Source organism: Sebastes umbrosus, chromosome 7, assembly GCF_015220745.1.
Source record: "Sebastes umbrosus isolate fSebUmb1 chromosome 7, fSebUmb1.pri, whole genome shotgun sequence".
NCBI lineage: Eukaryota > Metazoa > Chordata > Actinopteri > Perciformes > Sebastidae > Sebastes > Sebastes umbrosus.
In genome coordinates this window covers 8,348,039-8,368,214 of record NC_051275.1, presented here as the reverse complement: position 1 = coordinate 8,368,214, position 20,176 = coordinate 8,348,039, and the positions used below count along the sequence as shown (strand labels likewise).

The following is a 20,176-nucleotide window of genomic DNA, read 5'->3' as shown; positions in this document are numbered from 1 at the left end:
TTACACGGTGTGTAAAATGAATTAGCATAGATAATGACTGGACATTCATGACCACAGTAACCCATGACAGAGAATTTCCCTCTGCCCTGTAGTTTAATTCTTAGCCTTTTTCCCAGGCGCATTATAATGCAGTTGAAAGGAACAGTGGTACAATCTGATATGCCACAAATGTTTCTTTGGAGGTGTTATTACTAGGTTAAGTAATACGCATACTATCTATCGTGTATATGAAAAATAACTAATTTTATTCATTTCCAGACTTTTATTTGTTAATGCATCATATGCAAACGCTCACAGTTGTTTTCAGACTCTTGTATGTATATTTGATTTCTTCATTCCTGTTGTTAATTTACAATATGTTATAAAACAAAAGAGATGGAGCATTAGGCCTATATCCCTTCAGTGAAGGACCATACTATTTTATTATTACAGCTTCCTTTTTAAACTATTTATTTTTGTAAAATTTTTACCTTGGAGATGTAATTAACATGGCAGATGCTGCTGTCTTTGAGATTTTGTCTATAAAAATGGTCAAATAAACACATTTATGTCAAAACATGGTTCTCTTTTACTGCAACTTATCCTCCATGACGTCCAAAAGGTAACTTAGTGCAACCACTTCATTACACGAGGATCCTCGTGTCCAGACTGGTGGGTATATATCAACAATCATGTGCCAATATCAGGAGGAGCCATACTTCAAAATGACCCATAAATTCCAAACAAATGTTCAGTTTTTCATGGTTTCCAGAGCACTCTTTTAGGACATTGTGTGCCACTAAAACTTTCCAATAAAGGCCAGAATAATGGAATTCTTCGAGGTGGGTCGGCCACTTTTAAAAGCAGGGTGAAGTAGATTTCATTGCTGGTTTTACAAACTGAAACCCCTTAAGATGCTCAGTAAAATCCTCCCACATTGGAATAGCTTCTCTGCTCAGACATCTAAAATAAAGACAGCCATATAAAAACATACTGAGCAGCAGTGGTTAGGGAGGAACCTCCATTTAACAGGCAACAGCAGTGACTTAACAATATCCTATTCTTAATGTCAGTCTTAGTCTATTCACAGCTGACTGAGCTTAGTAGATGTGAAAACCATACCAATAGGCTCATAATATCATATACAGAATTTGGTTTGGTTTGGGTGAGGCTACTGACGGCATTCTAATACATTTATAAAATACAACATTTCAGACTTTGCCAGGGATATAAATCTATTTCCATTGCTTTCCCTGGTATTTTCACACTCGTATCAAGTTTAATCAAGATGAGAAAGATATTCGACGACTGACATAAAAAATATATATATATTATAAAACAGGAATTAAAATAGGAAGCAGAATAGGTAAAAAATGTCATAGACGCTCAAAAATAAATAAAAACCACCTCATTAAAGACAATGGTTGTATATGTGAATATCAATCACCATCCACATTTTATAGGGAATACTTTCTAGCAGACATGGTATAGTATTGCCTTAAAGGTAGGAAATAATTAATTAAATATTCAAATAATTAAAAAGAAGAAATGAGAACAAAGAAAAGAAATATAAGAAATAACATATTACAGCAACAGCAAATTACACAAAATACAAGACAACAGAATGTACAGTAAGTAGGGCTGTCTAAAGTTAACGTGTTAACGCAAATTCGTTTTGACGCCACTAATTTCTTTAACACATTAACACAATTGATCTTTCGGAGGTCGCGGCGGGCTCAGTTTTAAAGCTAGAGTGAAGATACTGGTATCATATAAAACTATAAAACCTGTGGAATCCATTGGTGCCAACCATTAGTGATGTTACGTGATGTGCCGAGGCATCGGAGCGTGTGTCGAGTGATTCAGGAAGTTTTCTGTGAAGCGCGTATCGAGGCTTGTATGGTTTTAGACTAATGATGTCATTGAAGATACCCAAAGCCGAAATACAGTTGAGAACTTATTATTCCTGAATAAAAAATGTATAATGTCTCCCATCTATAATTTCCCCTTAGTTACACAAGCACATTCACTGCCCTGTGCCCAGTTAATCCACTGCCACATATCTGAAATATATGTACCTGTTTTACACTATCTGACCGTGAGCATATGAAGCCCAGATGAAGCCTCGTGAAATGAACCCTTTTGCGAACCAATTTGCTTGGGAGCTTCAGTGCTTCATGAAGCTTCATCTCGCCATCACCACCAACCATGTCATACTAGCTAACTCAATTTTGGTAAGGACAAACTGGCATGTCCATTTTCAAAGGAGTCCCTTGACCTCTGACCTCCAGATATGTGAATGAAAATGGGTTCTATGGGTACCCACGAGTCTCCCCTTTACAGACATGCCCACTTTATGATAATCACATGCAGTTTGGGGCAAATCATAGACAAGTCAGCACACTGACACACTGACAGCTGTTATTAATTGATTTCCAATAACAAATATATACATACATTTGCATAAAGCAGCAAATTTGCCCACTCATGTTGATAACAGTGTTAAATAATTGACAAATCTCCCTTTAAAGGAACTGTCTGTCAGAAATGCTTGTTAACAGCGACACCTGTGGCCGTTAAGTCAACAAAAGTCAGCGTCGGGCTCGCGCTTGTGCTCGCTCTAAATAGACATGAACGAGCATCGCTCAAAACAGTGAGGCGACACACGTCAGCTAAAACCACAATATCACTCTATATTTCACCTGCTTGGCAGTAATGTTAGCTGACCAGACGAAGTTCTCTCCATGAATCACTGCTGATCCTAGTGTTGGCTTTTCCTGCTTCAGCCTCCCGACCGCGGTCAGAGGGAGACACCAGCACCCGGTCGGAGACAATAACGTTTCTCGCTGCGGAACCCTGTCACTTTACAAGACACGGGAAACCTCTGTTGGTCTGGAGGAGTTGCAGCATTTATTTCTGCACAAACATCCACTGTACATTCCCTAGATATTCTCAGAGCTAAACTAACTCTTCTGCCGTGTGTAGTGTGCACGCATGCACGTGAGGTGGAGCGAGCTGAGTGAAGGCAAGCAGGCAGGCAGAGGAGCAGAGGAGCAGAGACTCCGGCCCTCGAGACCAAAGCTATGGTCTCCCCCTCGTCCTCCGACCGCGGCCAACACTGTTTAACAGACGGGCTTCACTAGATATAACTTTGCGGTTTTGGTGCTTCCGTGTAGTTTGTGTAGCCACACGCGAGCGCGCATGGGACACCGACCTAGGTGATTTATACATGTACAAACAGTCCCTTTAAAGGGACTGTTTGTAACTTTTTAAGCGTATAAATGTAGCGGGTCGGCACACATGCGCGTTCGCATATGCGCGCTCGCGTGTGACCGGAGCCTCGTCTCCGCTGCCTGCTCTCCTTCACTCAGACAGCGCGCGCGTCCTCCACCTCTAGACGTGTACGCGCGCTCACTACACACTGCAGAAGAGTGTTAGTTTAGCTCTGAGAATATCTAGTGAATGCACAGGGGACGTTTGTGCAGAAATAAATGCTGCAGCTCCTCCAGACCAACAGAGGTTTCCCGTGTCTTGTGAAGTGACGGAGCTCTTCAGAGAGTTACGTCGTTGTCTTCTCGTTACCGACCGGGTGCCGGTGTCTCCTCTGCTCTCTCCGGCTGCGGGCGGAGAGAGCAGGGAGACACGCAGCAGAGCCCCGCTGCTTCAGCCTGCACTTAGGCAGGAAAAGCTAACACTAGGATCAGATCTAAATCATGTTCATGGAGAGAACTTCGTCTGGTCAGCTAACATTACTGCCAAGCAGCTGAAATATAGAGTGATATTGTGCTTTTAGCTGACGTGTGTCGCCTCACTGTTTTGAGCGACGCTCGTTCAGGTATATTTAGAGCGAGCAAGCGCGAGCCCGACGCTGACTTTCGTTGATTTCACGGCCACAGGTGTCGCTGTTAACAAGCATTTCTGAAAGTTACAAATAGTCCCTTTAAGGTACATTTTGAACAGATAGAAAAATGTGTGATTAATTTGGACAATCATGCGGACAATCACGATTAAATATCTTAATCGATTGACAGCCCTAACGAAGAAGTTTGGGGCAATATGAACACATTGCAAGTTCTAGTATGACAAAAAATTGAAGTTAGGTGTAAATTGTATTTTCCAAAAGTCAGAATACCTAAATTAAAAATAGAAGTAAGTGATAATATGAAGAAAAGAAATATGTTTACAGCACATTTGTGCATGTGTTGATCATACTAACAGATCTATATCATTAATATAAACAGAGGGGATTTTCTGAGCAGTGTCTTGAGTAGTGTGGTCTTATTATTATGATTATTATGATTATCATTATACCTCTTAGGTTGTACAGTACATGTTGCTGAATGTGAGACTTCCTGTTTCTGAACTGTACAGTACCGTGAGAGCTGCTGCGCGTTGCATTGTGGGGATACAAACACAGCGCATAAAGGACAGCGGGGAGCACAAAGGAAACACAAAACACCTCCAACAACTTTTAACTTGTTGTCATGTGAATTCATGTGAGCGTTCATTTCAACTGTGAGTGTTTGGGCGGCTGACAGGCAGCCTGAGAGCCGCGCAGAGGGAATGTGAGTGGTCGGAGTGAAGCGGCAGCAGGCAGGACGCACCGCACCGCACCGCACCGCTGTCTCCTCCGATCACTGAGCTGTTTCATCCCGAGGCCCTGCAGATACCACGGGCCTCATACCACCAGGTAACTCCCACTTCGTAGAGTCAGTCTGATAGCTGTTAACCCCGCTGTGTGTGCTTTAATACGGCTGTCGTGTTGTCTTAGTGTTGATAGAGGGGACTAACTAATAGTACTGTGGCGTGTCGGCTAGCGCTAGCATTGTAGCTTAGCAACTGCGTCGACGTCTCCAGGGTTACCTACGGTCAAACCGGAAGTGTGGAGAATTCGGCTTCAAAATAAAATGGGGTAAATTGAATGACATTTTTTTTCTACTTGCTTATAGACAGTTTATGTTGAGTGTATAATTATGGTTGTATCTGCTCCCAGTAGACCACTTACACACCAAGAAACTGACAATAACCTGATATTTTCAGGTGGAATTTCATTCATTCATTCATTCTCACTGTGCAATATCATTTTCCACTTGTGCAATTTTGTTAATTGTCTGTTTATTGTCAATACTGTATATACAGCTCCTTTTTTTTGCACTATTCCCTTTGCGCTTATTGACTTATTTTTTTTCTACTTGCTTATAAACAGTTTATGTTTTGTGTATAAGATAAGATAAGTTATTCCTTTATTAGTCCCGCAGTGGGGCGATTTGCAGTGTACAGCAGCAAAGGGGATAGTGCAGAAAACAAGATGCATCAGCTAACACAGTAAAAAAGAGCTGAACAAAGTGTAACAAAATATGAACCATTTAAATTGAAGGAAATATAAAAAATAGGAGCAGTATATACAGTATTGACAATAAACAGACTATTAACAAAATTGCACAAGTGGAAAATGATATTGCACAGTGAGAATGAATGAATGAATGAAATTCCACCTGAAAATATCTAATAAATAAGTGGTCTACTGGGAGCAGTGCTGGCCGTGGTCTAGTAATGGTTGTATCTATGTAGCAATAGCTTGGAATGGAAAAATAGTTATGGTTGTATCTGCTCCCAGTATACCATCTACTCACCAAAAGACTGACAATAACCTGATATTTTCAGGTGGAAATTCATTCATTCATTCTCACTGCAATATCATTTTCCACTTGTGCAATTTTGTTAATAGTCTGTTTATTGTCAATACTGTATATACTGCTCCTATTTTTTATACTTCCTTCTATTTAAATGGTTCATATTTTGTTACACTTTGTTAAGCTCTTTTTTTTCTATGTTATCTGATGCATCTTGTTTTTTTGCACGATCTCCTTTGCTGCTGTACACTGCACATTTCCCCACTGCGGGACTAATAAAGGAATATCTTATCTTATCTCTTATCTTATCTACGTAGCAATAGCTTGGAATGGAAAAATATAGATTATAATATTTCACACGAACAGAACTATTTTTTGAAGAGAACAATGCAGGTAACTCAACTTAATTTAAAAACCACCCAAATGATTGGCCCATTGCACTACAATGTCTGAGAACGACTTTAGTTGTTTGAAATCAAATACCAAACAAAAAAAGCGTTGCAGTGCTGGGTGCGTGTCTTTTATTTTGACAGGAAAAATCGGATGTACTTTTCATCTCCTGGCTGACTTGACTTGTATCAGCTTGACACTGTTAGCTAAACTGTGATTGTTGTTGAAAACATGTTTGTTCAGCATCTTTTCCAGCAGACACTTAGCCCCCCCCACCCCGTGCCTTCCACACAGACAGACAGCCTTTCTGCTGTTTGTGTGCACGTTGACTATCAGCTATCAGCTTTCTGTTTCAGCCCAGCGCTCACGGTCACTTGTTTACGTGATGTAAACAGAGTAAAAGTACCAAGCTGAAGCATGGAGGTGCTGAAGGCTACGCCTCCTCTTCCTCTATCGCCATCATGCATATTTGTGTGGTGAATTGGAATAGTTTGTAACTGTTGTTGCTGACTCCAAGTTACATAATCATTGATCAATCAGCTGATCTATGTATATCTAATAACAAGTGGCCTGGTGATGTCTTCAAATAGCTTATTTTGTGTACAATGAAGTGAAACAAAAACAATCAACAGATCCTCACATAAAAGAATCATTTCATGTATCCTCTCTGAAAAGATGTAATTTACGCCAAATGGTGTATTTTTTTATCAGATCGTATTGGAATTGTATGCATCAGTGCTCTCTCGAGTTCATGTACTTAATACCTCTTTGTCAGGAAGAACTTAATAGAAATCATTTAAAGGTCCCATATCGTGCTCATTTTCAGGTTCATACTTGTATTTTGTGTTTCTACTAAAACATGTTTACATGCTGTAATGTTCAAAAAAACCTTTATTTTCCTCATACTGTCTGCCTGAATATACCTGTATTTACTCTCTGTCTGAAACGCTCCGTTTTAGTGCATTTCAACAGAATTGCAATGGAATTGCGTTGCTAGGCAACAGCTTGTGTCCATGTTTATTTCCTGTCAGCTGATGTCATTCACATACACTGCAACAGGAAATAAACTGGGACACATTTAGAATGTTTGTTTAAAACCGTATAATGGTCTAAATATTGTATATTTGTGACATCACAAATGGACAGAAATCCTAACAGCTTGTTTCACACGCACAATTTCTGAAAACAAGCTGTGTGTATTTCTCCATATATTGAGCATTTTGATAGTTTAACAGTATTTATATAGCACTTAAACCTGCTTTATAATATAAAAAACATGAAAATCTCACTTTTTACAATATGGGACCTTTAACATTAACTCAGTAATTCTCCTATAGGAGACATTTTAGCCTTTAGAAAACCTCATGGTGAAATTTAAGCTCATTTCTCTTAGTCCTGTTTGCTGGTACAATCTAGGCACTCTCCTGTTGCACCTCTGCAGCCCAGGTCTATAATTCACTCTGCCTCTATTGGGCCAACGTAGCCCAAGAGTATTTTCCTGTGGTCTGTGTGTGTGTGTTTGTAAATGGAATTGCGCTCTCCCTGCGAGAGCCCCTTCACTTGAGCTTTTGTTTGATGGAAAATCTCATGCCTCAGAGGATCCACATGTCTCGCAGACAGCTGCTGAGCATCCTGTAGTGCACTGGCCTCCACATGGGTCTGGCTCGCATCGCTGCGCATCTGCTTTGATTGTTGTTACATAACTTGGCATTTTGTCCTCCGTGCTCCCTATCCTGCTCTCACCCTCCCCCCCCCCTTACCTTGCCTTCCCCTCAGAGAGGACCTTCGTATTTTTCTGTACCTACCCACACCCACTGCGTTCCACAATGCACTTGCCTTTTTTGATCCTGTCTCTACCACGGGACTGGTATTTTGCAGAGGGGTATTTGATATCTCATTTTCTCTTTGTACGTATTGATTTCTAATGGAGTGGTTCAGTGAGAGTCCACTGTTATTTCACACCCGATTCTTTAACTGCTAAGGCTGGATTTTGTTTAGTTAGGTATTCATTAGCAACGTATTCTCATACAACGGTTGTATGATATCTTATGAAAAGGTTATTCCTTCCTTTTTCGTTCATTTTCCTATGAATGTGCAGCAACACGTGTCAATTCGTTACTCGTTACATGCATACAGTGCTTTTAAAATAAACTTCCATCTTCATAGGAAACAACGTCCTTTTGTTTAGGCAATAAAATGACTTAGTTAGGCTTCGGGAAAGATCAACTTGGTTAGGATTTGATTAGAAAACTACTTAGTTAGGCTTAGGAAAACACAAAATTGTGGTTTGGCTTAAAATAACCCCGGAGGTGGTGTTACTAGTACGTAAGTCACGCAGGGTTGGAAATTAGGAAATGCGGGTAAAATATGCGTAAGTGGCTGCTAGATTTGCTTCACACTAGCCTAAAAAACAATGGTAATCTATTGAGTGGCTGGTAGATTTTGGAATCACCAGCCACAGTGGCAGGTAGACTAAAAGGTTAATTATCAACCCTGAGTTAAGTGACTTTTGGTTTCACACAGGACAAGAACGCAGGTCTCCTGGCTGAAAGTCCTGTGTTTTTTGACCCACCCATCCAACCCGTCCTCCTCCCTGCACGGCTTTTGACGCTCTTTATATTTCCCGGTTCACGATTACGTGAATTACACAGAAATCATCTCATGGGATATATACAAATTACGTGCATTACTTTTCATATATATAGCTACGAACGGTGTATGAGACCAGCCTGTCATTAGACAGACATATCACTATGATGACGCAAAGTTCTTGACACATAGAATAACAAAGCTTAACAAACATATTGTTTGAGATCTGAGATAAAGTTCATATGGTTTAAAACTGAAGTGGTTTTTTTTTTCTCCATCTCTCTGCAGGACATATTTCCTGTACACAGTCATAAACTGACTCCAACATGGGGGTCAAAACCTTCACCCACAGCTCGACGTCCCACAGCCAGGAGATGCTGGAGAAGCTCAACGCTTTACGCAACCAGGGTCACTTATGTGATGTCACCATTCGGGTCCAAGACAAGCTCTTCCTGGCCCACAAAGTGGTCCTGGCCTGCTGCAGTGAGTTCTTCCGCTCCAAACTGGTGGGCCGGCCTGAAGAGGAGGAGAAGTTTGTGTTGGATCTTCATCACGTGACCGTTAGCGGCTTTGCTCCTCTGTTGGAATATGCCTACACATCTACCCTCTCTATTAGCACGGAGAACATCATCGATGTTCTGGCAGCTGCAAGTTACATGCAGATGTTTGCCGTTGCTAGCACATGTTCGGAGTTCATGAAGTCTAGTATTCTGTGGGGCCCGGGTAACAACGGCAACAATAACAACATTACGGCAGATAAACCGCATGAATCAGCACCGGAGAGCGCCTCATCGAACTGTGCCCTGACGCCCTTGGACGGCAGCGTGTCACCTGTTTCATCTGATTGCAGCGTGATGGAGAGAAACGTTCCTATATGCCGCGAATCGCGACGGAAACGCAAAAGCTTTGTAACAATGGCATCGCCGGAGAGTCCGCTCAAATGCACTACACAGATGGTCACCACCTCCCCTCAGATCCCCAACCCATCTCCTTCATTCTCAGACAGCACAGCCCAGCCTGTGGAGTCCTCCCTGGCCTTCCCATGGACTTTCCCGTTCGGCATCGACCGGAGGTTCCACTCGGACAAATCAAAGCTCCAGGAAAGCCCTCGTTGTTTAGAGCAGGGCGCCCCAGGGACCTCAGAGGTGGGGGTCGGCCGGCGGCTCAGTGACTTCCTAACGTGTGAGGGCTCCAAGGTGGTGTCATCGCCGATGCCGGCAGAGGAGGAAGACGTGAGGGTGAAGGTGGAGCGTCTCAGTGATGAGGAGGTCCAAGAGGCGTCCTCGCAGCCGGTCAGTGCCTCCCAGAGCTCGCTGAGTGACCAGCAGACGGTGCCGGGGAGTGAACAGGTCCATGAGGAGCTCCTCATCAGTCCACAGTCCTCCTCTATAGGTGGGGCTATTTCTCCTTGCCTAAATGATCCATAGTATCTAGAATTGACCATTAAACGTCATCCCCGAACAGCGATTATCCAATCATAGTTTAGCAGCATTAACAAGGCACAGCAGGTCTGTCAGTCTTTGAATTTGTCTATATGTTGAAGCAGTGTGCATGCGGAGGTACTCCTTATATAAAGAGTTTGTAGGGACGTCTTTTATTTTTAGCCTCTCAAAAACTACCAGAGCAATAGTGTAAGGAATGGAGGGATTAAACACTGTCTGCACTAACGTGAGCTGTAGCATGTCCAGCTAACTTACTACCTAAAGCAGTAACCTATAGCAACCAGCATCCAAAGGCAAAAGGCATGCTATTACTGTAGCTAACTACTTAATCTAGCAGCATCAATCCTTAAAAATGGGATTAGCCTTCAAAGACCTACAGTCCAACATGCTCTAGACTTGACTCTGTAGCCAGATGTTCAGTAGGCAGTTACCATATGAGTAACATTTTTTTTCTTGCTCTTACCAGGGTCGATGGATGAGGGAGTGTCTGAGGGCTTGCCGTCAATGCAGAGCGCCTCTAACACTGGTGGACACGCAGAAGATGATGAAAGGTATCACGATTTGTTACAACTTGCAGCAAGGCAAGTCATAAGCAGTAAAGAACATATAGACGTAAACCTCATAACTGGATCTGGTCTGAGCCACGCCTGATTAGATAATAAATTAAAAAGGTGTCAAGTTGAAATGTCACAGACACGATGCACTATAATATAGAGAATGCTGGTTGCACATTGTAAAAGCCTCGAGCCACAAACATTTTTATGGGAAAGCTGACGTGGCATCTAACTGGAAATCCTGGATTGAACTTCAAACAATCTGACGCATATCACTATCGTTACAGTGTTCGAAAACATCTTACATCAACAACACACCAGTCGCTTGACGTAGTTCAGAGTGGAACCCCTCAAAGCTCATAAGCTATTTTTCATAAGCAAGGAGACAAGCAGATTACTCTGAAAGAGTTACATTGTGTTATGATGAGTTACGACATGTCAAAGTAGATTTTCGAGTATTCAAGCTTGTATGTGCTCTCATTTGTATTGAAAAATGAAGCTGTCCCTATATGAATGTCACGTTGACGTTTCCTCTCCTTGTGTTTCAGGTTAGAAGGTATTCAGTATCCGTACCACCTCTATATCAGCCCCTCAGCCAGGCCCGGCACCAACGGCCCCGACAGGCCCTTCCAGTGTCCAACCTGCGGAGTCAGATTCACACGCATTCAAAACCTGAAGCAGCATATGCTCATACACTCCGGTACGTGAAATGGAGAAAATGAAAACTTCACATTGAAGCATTAATCTTTGAGTATTGATCTTGGGCATCTTTGGAAGGTAACATAATGTTTCTTAGTTTAAAGGGCCAGTGTGTAGCAGTTAGTAGCATCTAGTGGTATGTTTGCAGATTGCGACCAACTGAATACCCCTCTGCTCACCCCTCCCTTTCGAAAACTGTGCTAACGTGAGCCGCAGAGTGCAAAACCAGGCTAACACTTTGCCGTGGTATCTTTCAGGACCTTCACCTTGCTTACTTAATGCCAGGTACACACTACACAAGAATCAAGCTGATTTTGGGCCCAATCCCCCCCCCTCCCGACAATTTCAGCAAAGCCCCGATTTATTGATGGTTGTAAAGATTATCTTTCCAGATATTTCCGTAGTGTGAGGTATGCTAAGAGTGTTTCTTACATCCCACGATCGGTGCGGAAGTCCATCCTGGTCGCATCAATTTCAGATATCCTGTTGTTTGTGGGGAACCCTGAGAACAGGGTTCGCTAATTCTTCCTGCCCGTCCGCCGCCATGTTTGTTTACAGTAAAGTCACGTTTGAACGCGAGAGATTTTGCGAGATTTTTTAATTGGGACTGTTGTTGTTCGTGAATGGAATCTGTTAGTGTGTGCTGTTTTGGCCAAATCGTTGCTTAGCACACACTATAGGAACAAAACTGTTACATTTAACACAACATGTCGTTATGTGTGGGGTTTCTCACATTTTCAAAATCTGTTAAGATTTGAAAAATCTAAAATTAAGAGATTCATTGATAATAACATGTTAGCGCAAATTCATTTTAACGCAACTAATGTCTTTAATGCATTAACACAACTTGTGATTTTTGACCTTGTAGAGGGCTCGGTTTTACAGCTAGAGTGAAGATACTGGTATCGTATGAAACTAGAAAACTTAAGGAATCCATTGGTACCAACCATGTAGAAGGAAAGCTGAGACTCTTATGGATCCAATGAGCCCAATTGTATTTATGTGTGACGATGTTGATGATGATCACATGCAGTTTGGGGCAAGTCATAGTCAAGTCAGCACACTGACACACTGACAGCTGTTGCTGCCTGTTGGGCTGCAGTTTGCCATGTTATGATTTGAGCATATTTTTATGCTAAATGCAGTACCTGTGAGGGTTTCTGGACAATATTTGTCATTGTTTTGTGTTGTTAATTGATTTCCAATAATAAATATATACATACATTTGCATAAAGCAGAATATTTGCCCACTCCCATGTTGATTAGAGTATTAAATACTTGCCAAATCTCCCTTTAAGGTACATTTTGAACACATAAAAAAATGTGCAACTAATCACGATTAACTATTTTATTCGATTTACCCTAATATTTATATTTTATATATATATATTTTGAATTTAAAAGTGAACTGGAATCCACCAACAGTGTACATAGAGAGTTGTTGTTATTATCAGTAGTGCAGTTGCTAATGGAAATCTAAATAAAAGGATAATGATTGTGGGTTGCTGTACTTTCCTACACCTTTATACAGCTTAGTGATGAATGAATGAGGCTTTTTGTTCTGGGCATTCTGGGAAACAGTGATTTGGAAAACCGTTAAGGTCGACTTTGTGGTAAGATGTTGTCATTAAACCCCCTCCTTACCTCACCACACCCACGCACAGATACTAACACAAGTGATGCTAATGTATAGATCAGCTGAACTTTGTTTTTTCTTCTTCTCCCCCTCAGGCATTAAGCCTTTCCAGTGTGACCGCTGTGGGAAAAAGTTCACACGGGCCTACTCCTTAAAGATGCATCGGCTGAAGCACGAAGGTAAACGCTGTTTCCGGTGCCAGATTTGTAGCGCCACATTCACGTCCTTCGGTGAATATAAGCACCACATGAGGGTCTCCCGACACATAATCCGCAAGCCGCGGATTTACGAGTGCAAAACGTGCGGGGCCATGTTCACCAACTCTGGCAATTTAATTGTACACCTGAGGAGTCTGAACCATGAGGCATCCGAACTAGCAAACTACTTCCAGAGCAGGTGAGGAGTCCGGGGGCGCTGACCCCCATCATTTACTCAGATCTCACCTGGATCAGACAATAACTTCAGTTTAGATTCTAATACCTGAGGTTCATTTGATCGTTTTTTCCTTTTATGACTTTGGTTGTGTAGAACTGTTTTTGAGATGATTGCAATTGATTTGAATGCACAGATCAAGTGCACCTGAAGTATTTGACTGTATTTATTGGGGAGTTTTGATTTAACTTAAGGAACAGTTTGACATGTTGGGAAATATGCTTATTCATTTTTGTTCTGAGAGTCAGATGAGAAGATTGATACCTCTCTCATATCTGCATTAAGACTGGAAACAGGGGGAACAGCTAGACTGGCACTGTCCAAAAGTAACAAGATATTCCTACCGGCACCTGTAAAGCTCACTGATTAATCAGTGTATCTCGTTTGTTTAACCCAAAGAAATGGCAGAGTAAAAACTAGGGCTGTCAAAGTTAACGCGTTAACGCAAATTTATTTTAATGCCACTAATTTCTTTAATGCTCTCGCATAGTTGAAGCAGAGCCACAAGCCGATTCCCCAACGTCAGCGCCTTTTTTCTACAGTTTTTTTACAGTAATCAGAGCGTAGCTATCAAGATAACAATGTACAATATACTGTATATAGTAAAACGTAGCTAGCTTACCTCCAACTCTCTGCATGTCTTCCTTGCCTCCATATACACCGGCGCCTCTTTTTTTTTTTTTTTTTTTAGACGTTTCAGCAAACAGGATGGCACAGATGATCAAGGCAGCATGTTAGCATTGTGACCTGTACACACGTCTGCTAGCAAACAAACTTTACCTGCCACGGAGCTTTCAAACCAAACTTTATTGATAACTGTCAACAACCAGAATGGCCCTCAGGGGCTGACGGGTCCTGTTTTTTTTCGAAGTTACACGTACATTATGAGCAGATAAATCTCGAGCTTTGGCTTTACATCGCAAACAATCTACTCGTACAGTAGGAGTTGGAAGTACACAACAACATTTCTAAAATCGTACAGCGTATGACCAGCTTTACAGACATGCTCACTTTATGATAATCACATGCAGTTTGGGGCAAGTCATAGTCAAGTCAGCACACTGACACACTGACAGCTGTTGTTGCCTGTTAGGCTTGAGTTTGCCGTGTTATGATTTCAGCATATGTTTTATGCTAAATGCAGTACCTGTGAGGGTTTCTGGACAATATTTGTCATTGTTTTGTGTTGTTAATTGATTTCCAATTATAAATGTATAAATTTACATAAAGCAAGCGCAGTAAATAAAAACTTGACAAGTACTAATTACTTGACAAATCTCCCTTGAAGGCACATTTTGAACAGATAAAAAATGTGTGATTAATTTGTGATTAATCGCAATTAAATATTTAAAGCGATTGACAGCCCTAGTTAAATATCTAATTCACTGTTTTATGCTCCAGCGGAGACAGGAAATAACCCGGAAATAACCCCGTAAAACTGCTAATTGCCATTTTTACACTTCAGTTTTTGTACAGATTGAACAAACGAGCAACAACGTGTTAATAAGTCAGTTGTAAAGGTGCTGGCGGATTTCGTTACCTTTATTTTCCCCATTTCCAGTATTGATGCTAAGCTAAGCTAACTGGCTGCTGAATGTAGCTTCATATTTACTGTACAGACATCTAACTCTCGGAACAAATGTGAATAAGCGTATTCCCCCAAAATGTTGAACTATTCCTTTAGCATGGCAAAGAGATGGCAAATGCCTCAAGTATTGGGTATTGGCTCTGTTTACTGACAAAATTCCATGAGATGTGAGGATGAAGTGGGTTATCAAGTAGACAATATTAATCGAACACACTTATCAACCGTACAGTCATTTTATAGTCCTACTCTTTGGTCATGAGAGAAACATTTGCACCTTTTAAAAACTTTGTGCTCAAACGTGTGACCTTTACAATAGCTGCAAAACACAACTTAAATAATTTTGTTTCTATCTGGATCAATTTTCCGTAACCAAATCGAGTAGGTTGTTTGTTTTTATCGGCAGCTCAGCCCGCAAAGCCTTATGAAAGTCAGAACACAGTGTCTTTATAAAGTGGAAGAGTGTTTTTATTTCCCAGACTTTTCCACTTCTTAATCAACTCAAGCCCTCACAGGTCGGCAGGACTCAAACGGGCCATTGACTCCTCAAAAGTTTTATAGTAGAAGGTCTACGCCTGAGATCATAACAGTGTGGAAAATTCTCTGGCAATCCAGTCAGACTCTTAACTCCCATCCTCAGTCTCCACATAAAAAGATATGTTAACTATGCTGTATTTTTTTATTTTTTCCTAAGTTGCTGATTTTGCAGACCAGTTTGTCAGATTCAGCTGTCGTCCAAATATCACACTATTTACACTTAAGCCATCACAAAAAAGTTGTTGCCAATGCATCTTAGCTTCCTTGGTTGATTCTGTTGTTTGACTAATTCATCCGTGCCCACAGGTATGCGTCAAATGTTGTACGGAAAGTTGGAAAGAACATGCTTGTAATTGTTTCTCTCAGTTAAGAGGGATTCAAGATGGATTTTGAACTTAAAATAAGCTTTGTCTTCCTGTATTCAGAAATTATGTAATCACAGGGAAATGGTTTGACTTAATTTTAAGCTGACAAAACGCACATTTTTAGACCATGGAATATTTCTTCATATCTATTCAGAAAATAAATGGTTTATATATACTGAAATCATTACGGCAGGAGGAAACACACAACTAATATCCTTCAGATAACAGTAAAAAAAAAAAGATCTTTAGCCTTCTCTTCTGGCCTTGCACGGATGTGCCATGACTTCAAGATGAGTTCCATAGCTGCAATAAATCAGCTATGTAAAAGCAAGAGATTTTAGAAGAGCAAACGCTCTCTAGACCAGCTTTTTACCCAAGAAATGAGTGATACAGGGAAAAATCCATCAAAGACAGTGGTTCTACAGCTAGGGCTGTCAAAGTTAACACGATAATGGCACGAATTTGTTGTAACCCCATAAGTAGTGGGCTCAGTTTTAAAGCTAGAGTGAAGATACTGGTATCATGTTAAACTAGAAAACCTAAGATATCCATTGGTACCAACCATGTCATACTAGCTAGCTAGCAAAAGAGGCTAAATAACACTCCAAACTTGCAATAAATTTGGGCGATTTTCAAAGGGGTCCCTTGACCTCTGACCTCAAGATATGTGAATGAAAATGGGTTCTATGGGTACCCACGAGTCTCCTCTTTATAGACATGCCCATGTTTATTGCCCACTCCCTTATTGATAAGAGTATAAATACATGACAAATCTCCCTTTATGGTAAATTTTGAATTGATAAAAAATGTGTGATTGATTTGTAATTAATCTGGATTAACTACGGACAATCATGCAATTAATAGCGATTAAGTATTTTAATCGATTGACAGCCCTAGATACAACGTCTGTCTCTTGCACATTGCTCTTATCCTGAGGCATTTATGTTTGTGAAAAGTAGCTAATATAACAGCTTTTAACATACAGTTTAAATAAAAAAAATTGTGTCAAATGAAAGGACATTGAACTCCTCTCATTCTCTTCGTCTGTGCAGTGATTTCCTCGTGCCCGACTACCTGAGCCAGGTACAGGAGGAGGAGGAGGCGCTGGGAGTCCAGTATGAGCTAGAGGAGTCCAAACATCACCCCGTCTACCCGGGCAGCACCTCCACCTCCACCACCACTGCAGCCTCGTCCTCCTCCTCAGTCCAGATGCCCGTCATCTCCCAGGTCTCCTCCTCTACCCAGAATTGCGAGAGTTCCTCCGGCTTCCTTTCACCCGAGCCCCTGGACCCCCTGGAAGCCCCAGCCTCCCTCAAGTTGGACGCCGACGAGACGGCCGCCATGACAGAGGAGGCCAAGATGGACAACAGTGGAGGAGGCAGTTCCCCAGAGGTGTTTGAAGGAGAGCAGCAGCAGCAGCAGCATGTCCAGGCCAAGGAGCTGGCTTCCATTACCATCGAGTGATTCAAGCCTTCTACTTGCTCACCATGTCTTATTTTTGCAGTCATGTCATATGGGAATATATGTTGAAATGCCTTGGCGGTTAAAATGGATAACCTGGACATGTGCACATGTTGAAAGCTCATCATGTGAAGCCATCAAGATGCCACGATTGAAGTTTTCTGAAGACTTCAGTTGCATCGATGATGTTTTTTCCTCACGCAGCAACACGGATGCACTTATTTGAGTTTTACACCAAACCAAATCCAGCAAAGTAAATTATTATTTTCTTTTTTTTTTGTATTTGAAATGATTCCCTCCCACCCCCAAACTTGACTGAAGGTTCAATCCATCACCAAACCTGAGTTTCAAAGTAGTATTTTTCAAGTGAAGCAAGTGAACGGTATTTTTGAAAAGTCATTTTAGGAAGGTTTGTTTTGTTTTTTCTTCCCATATGACGTGAATGCAGCACTAGCTAAAGTCATTTCTGTCTTAGCCAATTCGAGGTCTGTCAAATCCAAGCCTTGCCCTTCTTTTTTGGAAAGTGCCTGAGAGTTCCCATTTTAACAAAGCAACATGTAGAGGAAGAAGAGGTCTTGACTTTGCCAACAGTGACAAATCAAGCCTTTGCAAACTGAGCTAAAGAAAAAAAATCTTTCATTTGTAGTGATAAATGCTAGTTTGTATGGGCAGAGACTGTGTTATTCCTTCAGTGCCGTCGCTATAGGCAAACTGTTAAATGTCAATATTATCTATATTGCAATAGCTTGTACTGTAGTTTTACTATTTGAATGCTGTGTATGTCGGGTGTTGTGAAATACGATATGTCAGGTGTGTGTATGTGCATTTGTTTTTTATCTATATGAACACAGTACATTTCATTTTTAAATGTTTTAAAACTTGAAATTATATTGACAGAATATTCCCTTAAGACGTTTGTGTGCAGTATAATTTTTTTTCTGACTTATTACAAGTTATTTTTTATTTTTAATGAACACTGTTGTTAAATCAAACCTTGTATCTCCCAAAGAAACTAAACGCTAGTAGTTTAGTCAAACTTGGATCAGCACTGATGCATCTTTATATTTCAAAATCCAACAAAGTAAAAGACAAAATTAAAGTTGATGTAAAACACAAATTCCATATTTGGAGTTACAAGGTTTTCTCAACAGCTGCGGTGTTCTATTCCCAAATGGGCTCCTAAGATATGGTAATGTAGCATTTTATCCCAGTTGAATTTAGGCCTGCTTGTCAAATGGCCGTTTTTGTTCAGTCTGTTTGTGTTCTAAATATTGATATCTCACATGGTTTTCAAGTTTTGGTCGTCCTGATTTACCAACAGGTACACTGCTGATATTCTAGGATATTGCATGACTGTTGAAGCGATGTTTCACTTAGGTACAACATGATTGTCTTTTTTAAAGTTTTATCCTTTGTGAGTGATATACCAAGAATATTATAAGTGTGGATTAACCACCAGCATTCTGTTGTTGTTGTTTTTTTTTCTTTACCTAAGTTGTCACAAAGGGAAAAAAAAACTACATCATGAAAAATTCCCTGACTAAAATTTTAAAAAAATAACTACGTCTGCAGCCAGGGAAGCAGGAAGTGATGAAAAGAGATTGTGATTGCTATCTGTGATGGCCAGTTTACAGTCAGAACAGGTGGCTGGGTGGTATGTGATGATATTGCTTTAAAAGCAATGGAGTGCTCCAGGGATGACGTATTTTTGTAGGACAACACGGAAGTTAGCATCGCCCTGGTTCCCTCGAATCCTTATGATACTTACACGTTTTGTTCAGCAAGATAATCTTCACAAATAAACACCACTTTTATGATTTTTGAAGTGTAAATGCAATCGCCAGAAGTAAAAAGCTAATGTTGGCTGTTAAATGTCAATGCTATAAAGAAACACAGTTGCATGACTGCGAGTATACACAACGAGGCTGTAAAGGCGGACGAGTTGCCGTGATGACGTTTAGTAGTCTCATTGAGCCATTTGTTAGTCACCGCCTTTTTAAACACACATAAAGGCTTCAAAATTCATGAATGGGGTATTTATTGATGTATTTTGTATTTTGGCATAGAACAAAATGTTAAGTAAGGGATAATGTACAGCGAGCCGGTCATTGTTGTGAAATAAACCCCGACAGGACGATGCCGCACCGCGGAAAGGTCTCTCATCGTCCTGAAGGGGTTTATTTCACAACAATGACCCGCTAGCTGTACATTATCCCGCTTATTACACGGCTACTTACTTAAGAAATCAATAATTTTACACTAAAACAGTCCGCCAGAGTCCGACATCAGAACTGCGCCCCTAGCAACGGTCTGTTATACATAGCAACGGTCTGCTATAAAGAAATAACAGACCGTAGAACGCCGTGATTGATCAATCACAATCGAGTATTCAACAAAGCCGTGTAATAAAATCTCTTCACCTAACTAAAAATCCATTCAAAAAACCCCATTGACTTCCAGACGAGGGTACAGGAAGTGCTGAAATGCTAACTCATATCCGGGTTTTAGGACTCATTCCTGTAGCACTCTATAGGAGCATGCTAATGGGTGAATGCAAATACTGTGAGTTGAATCATTATAAATGATGAATATATTGTGTTAGGCGAGAGCTTATTCTTCGCCGTAAACTGATGGAGCACAGTTTGGCAGTTGACGTTACTAATTTCATTTTTTTAATGCTGATTTTGGGTCAAACTTCCAACTCCTGTTACCTGTGTTGTGCCAACATGGTTGTAATTATCTACTTGGACATTGTTGTGCCTGTATTTTTGAGAAGATAATGACACCCGTGGTAATAATCCATGAGTTGAATGCTACTGTACCGACTGTGACAGAGTATGTTGTTTGTTGTTTATTTTCTGTCGCCCCCTGAAA

The 20,176-nt window shown here is 40.9% G+C and overlaps 1 protein-coding gene across 2 annotated transcripts; it reads left to right on the top strand.

Annotated features, from left to right (window-relative positions):
- Positions 1 to 4,364: 4,364 nt before the first annotated feature.
- zbtb44 (zinc finger and BTB domain containing 44) lies at positions 4,365 to 18,763 on the top strand. 2 transcript variants are annotated; one of them, XM_037775835.1, is made up of 6 exons: positions 4,365 to 4,669; positions 8,880 to 9,983; positions 10,500 to 10,584; positions 11,136 to 11,287; positions 13,018 to 13,318; positions 16,894 to 18,763. In XM_037775835.1, exons 2-6 carry the CDS (start codon positions 8,918 to 8,920, stop codon positions 17,303 to 17,305), a joined length of 2,016 nt encoding a protein of 671 aa, XP_037631763.1. In that variant the 5' UTR covers positions 4,365 to 4,669; positions 8,880 to 8,917; the 3' UTR covers positions 17,306 to 18,763. The 2 variants fall into 2 exon arrangements, with proteins under 2 accessions (XP_037631763.1, XP_037631765.1); XM_037775837.1 differs by having other exon boundaries at positions 13,018 to 13,101; positions 16,894 to 17,066.
- Positions 18,764 to 20,176: the final 1,413 nt, after the last annotated feature.

What these genes read in the sequence shown, in the direction of transcription:
- zbtb44 (XM_037775835.1), top strand. Translation starts at nt 8,918, where the DNA reads ATGGGGGTCAAAACCTTCACCCACAGCTCGACGTCCCACAGCCAGGAG. An exon ending in TCCACAGTCCTCCTCTATAG is followed by an intron (nt 9,984 to 10,499) that starts GTGGGGCTATTT and finishes TGCTCTTACCAG; the next exon opens with GGTCGATGGATGAGGGAGTG. An exon ending in GCAAACTACTTCCAGAGCAG is followed by an intron (nt 13,319 to 16,893) that starts GTGAGGAGTCCG and finishes TCGTCTGTGCAG; the next exon opens with TGATTTCCTCGTGCCCGACT.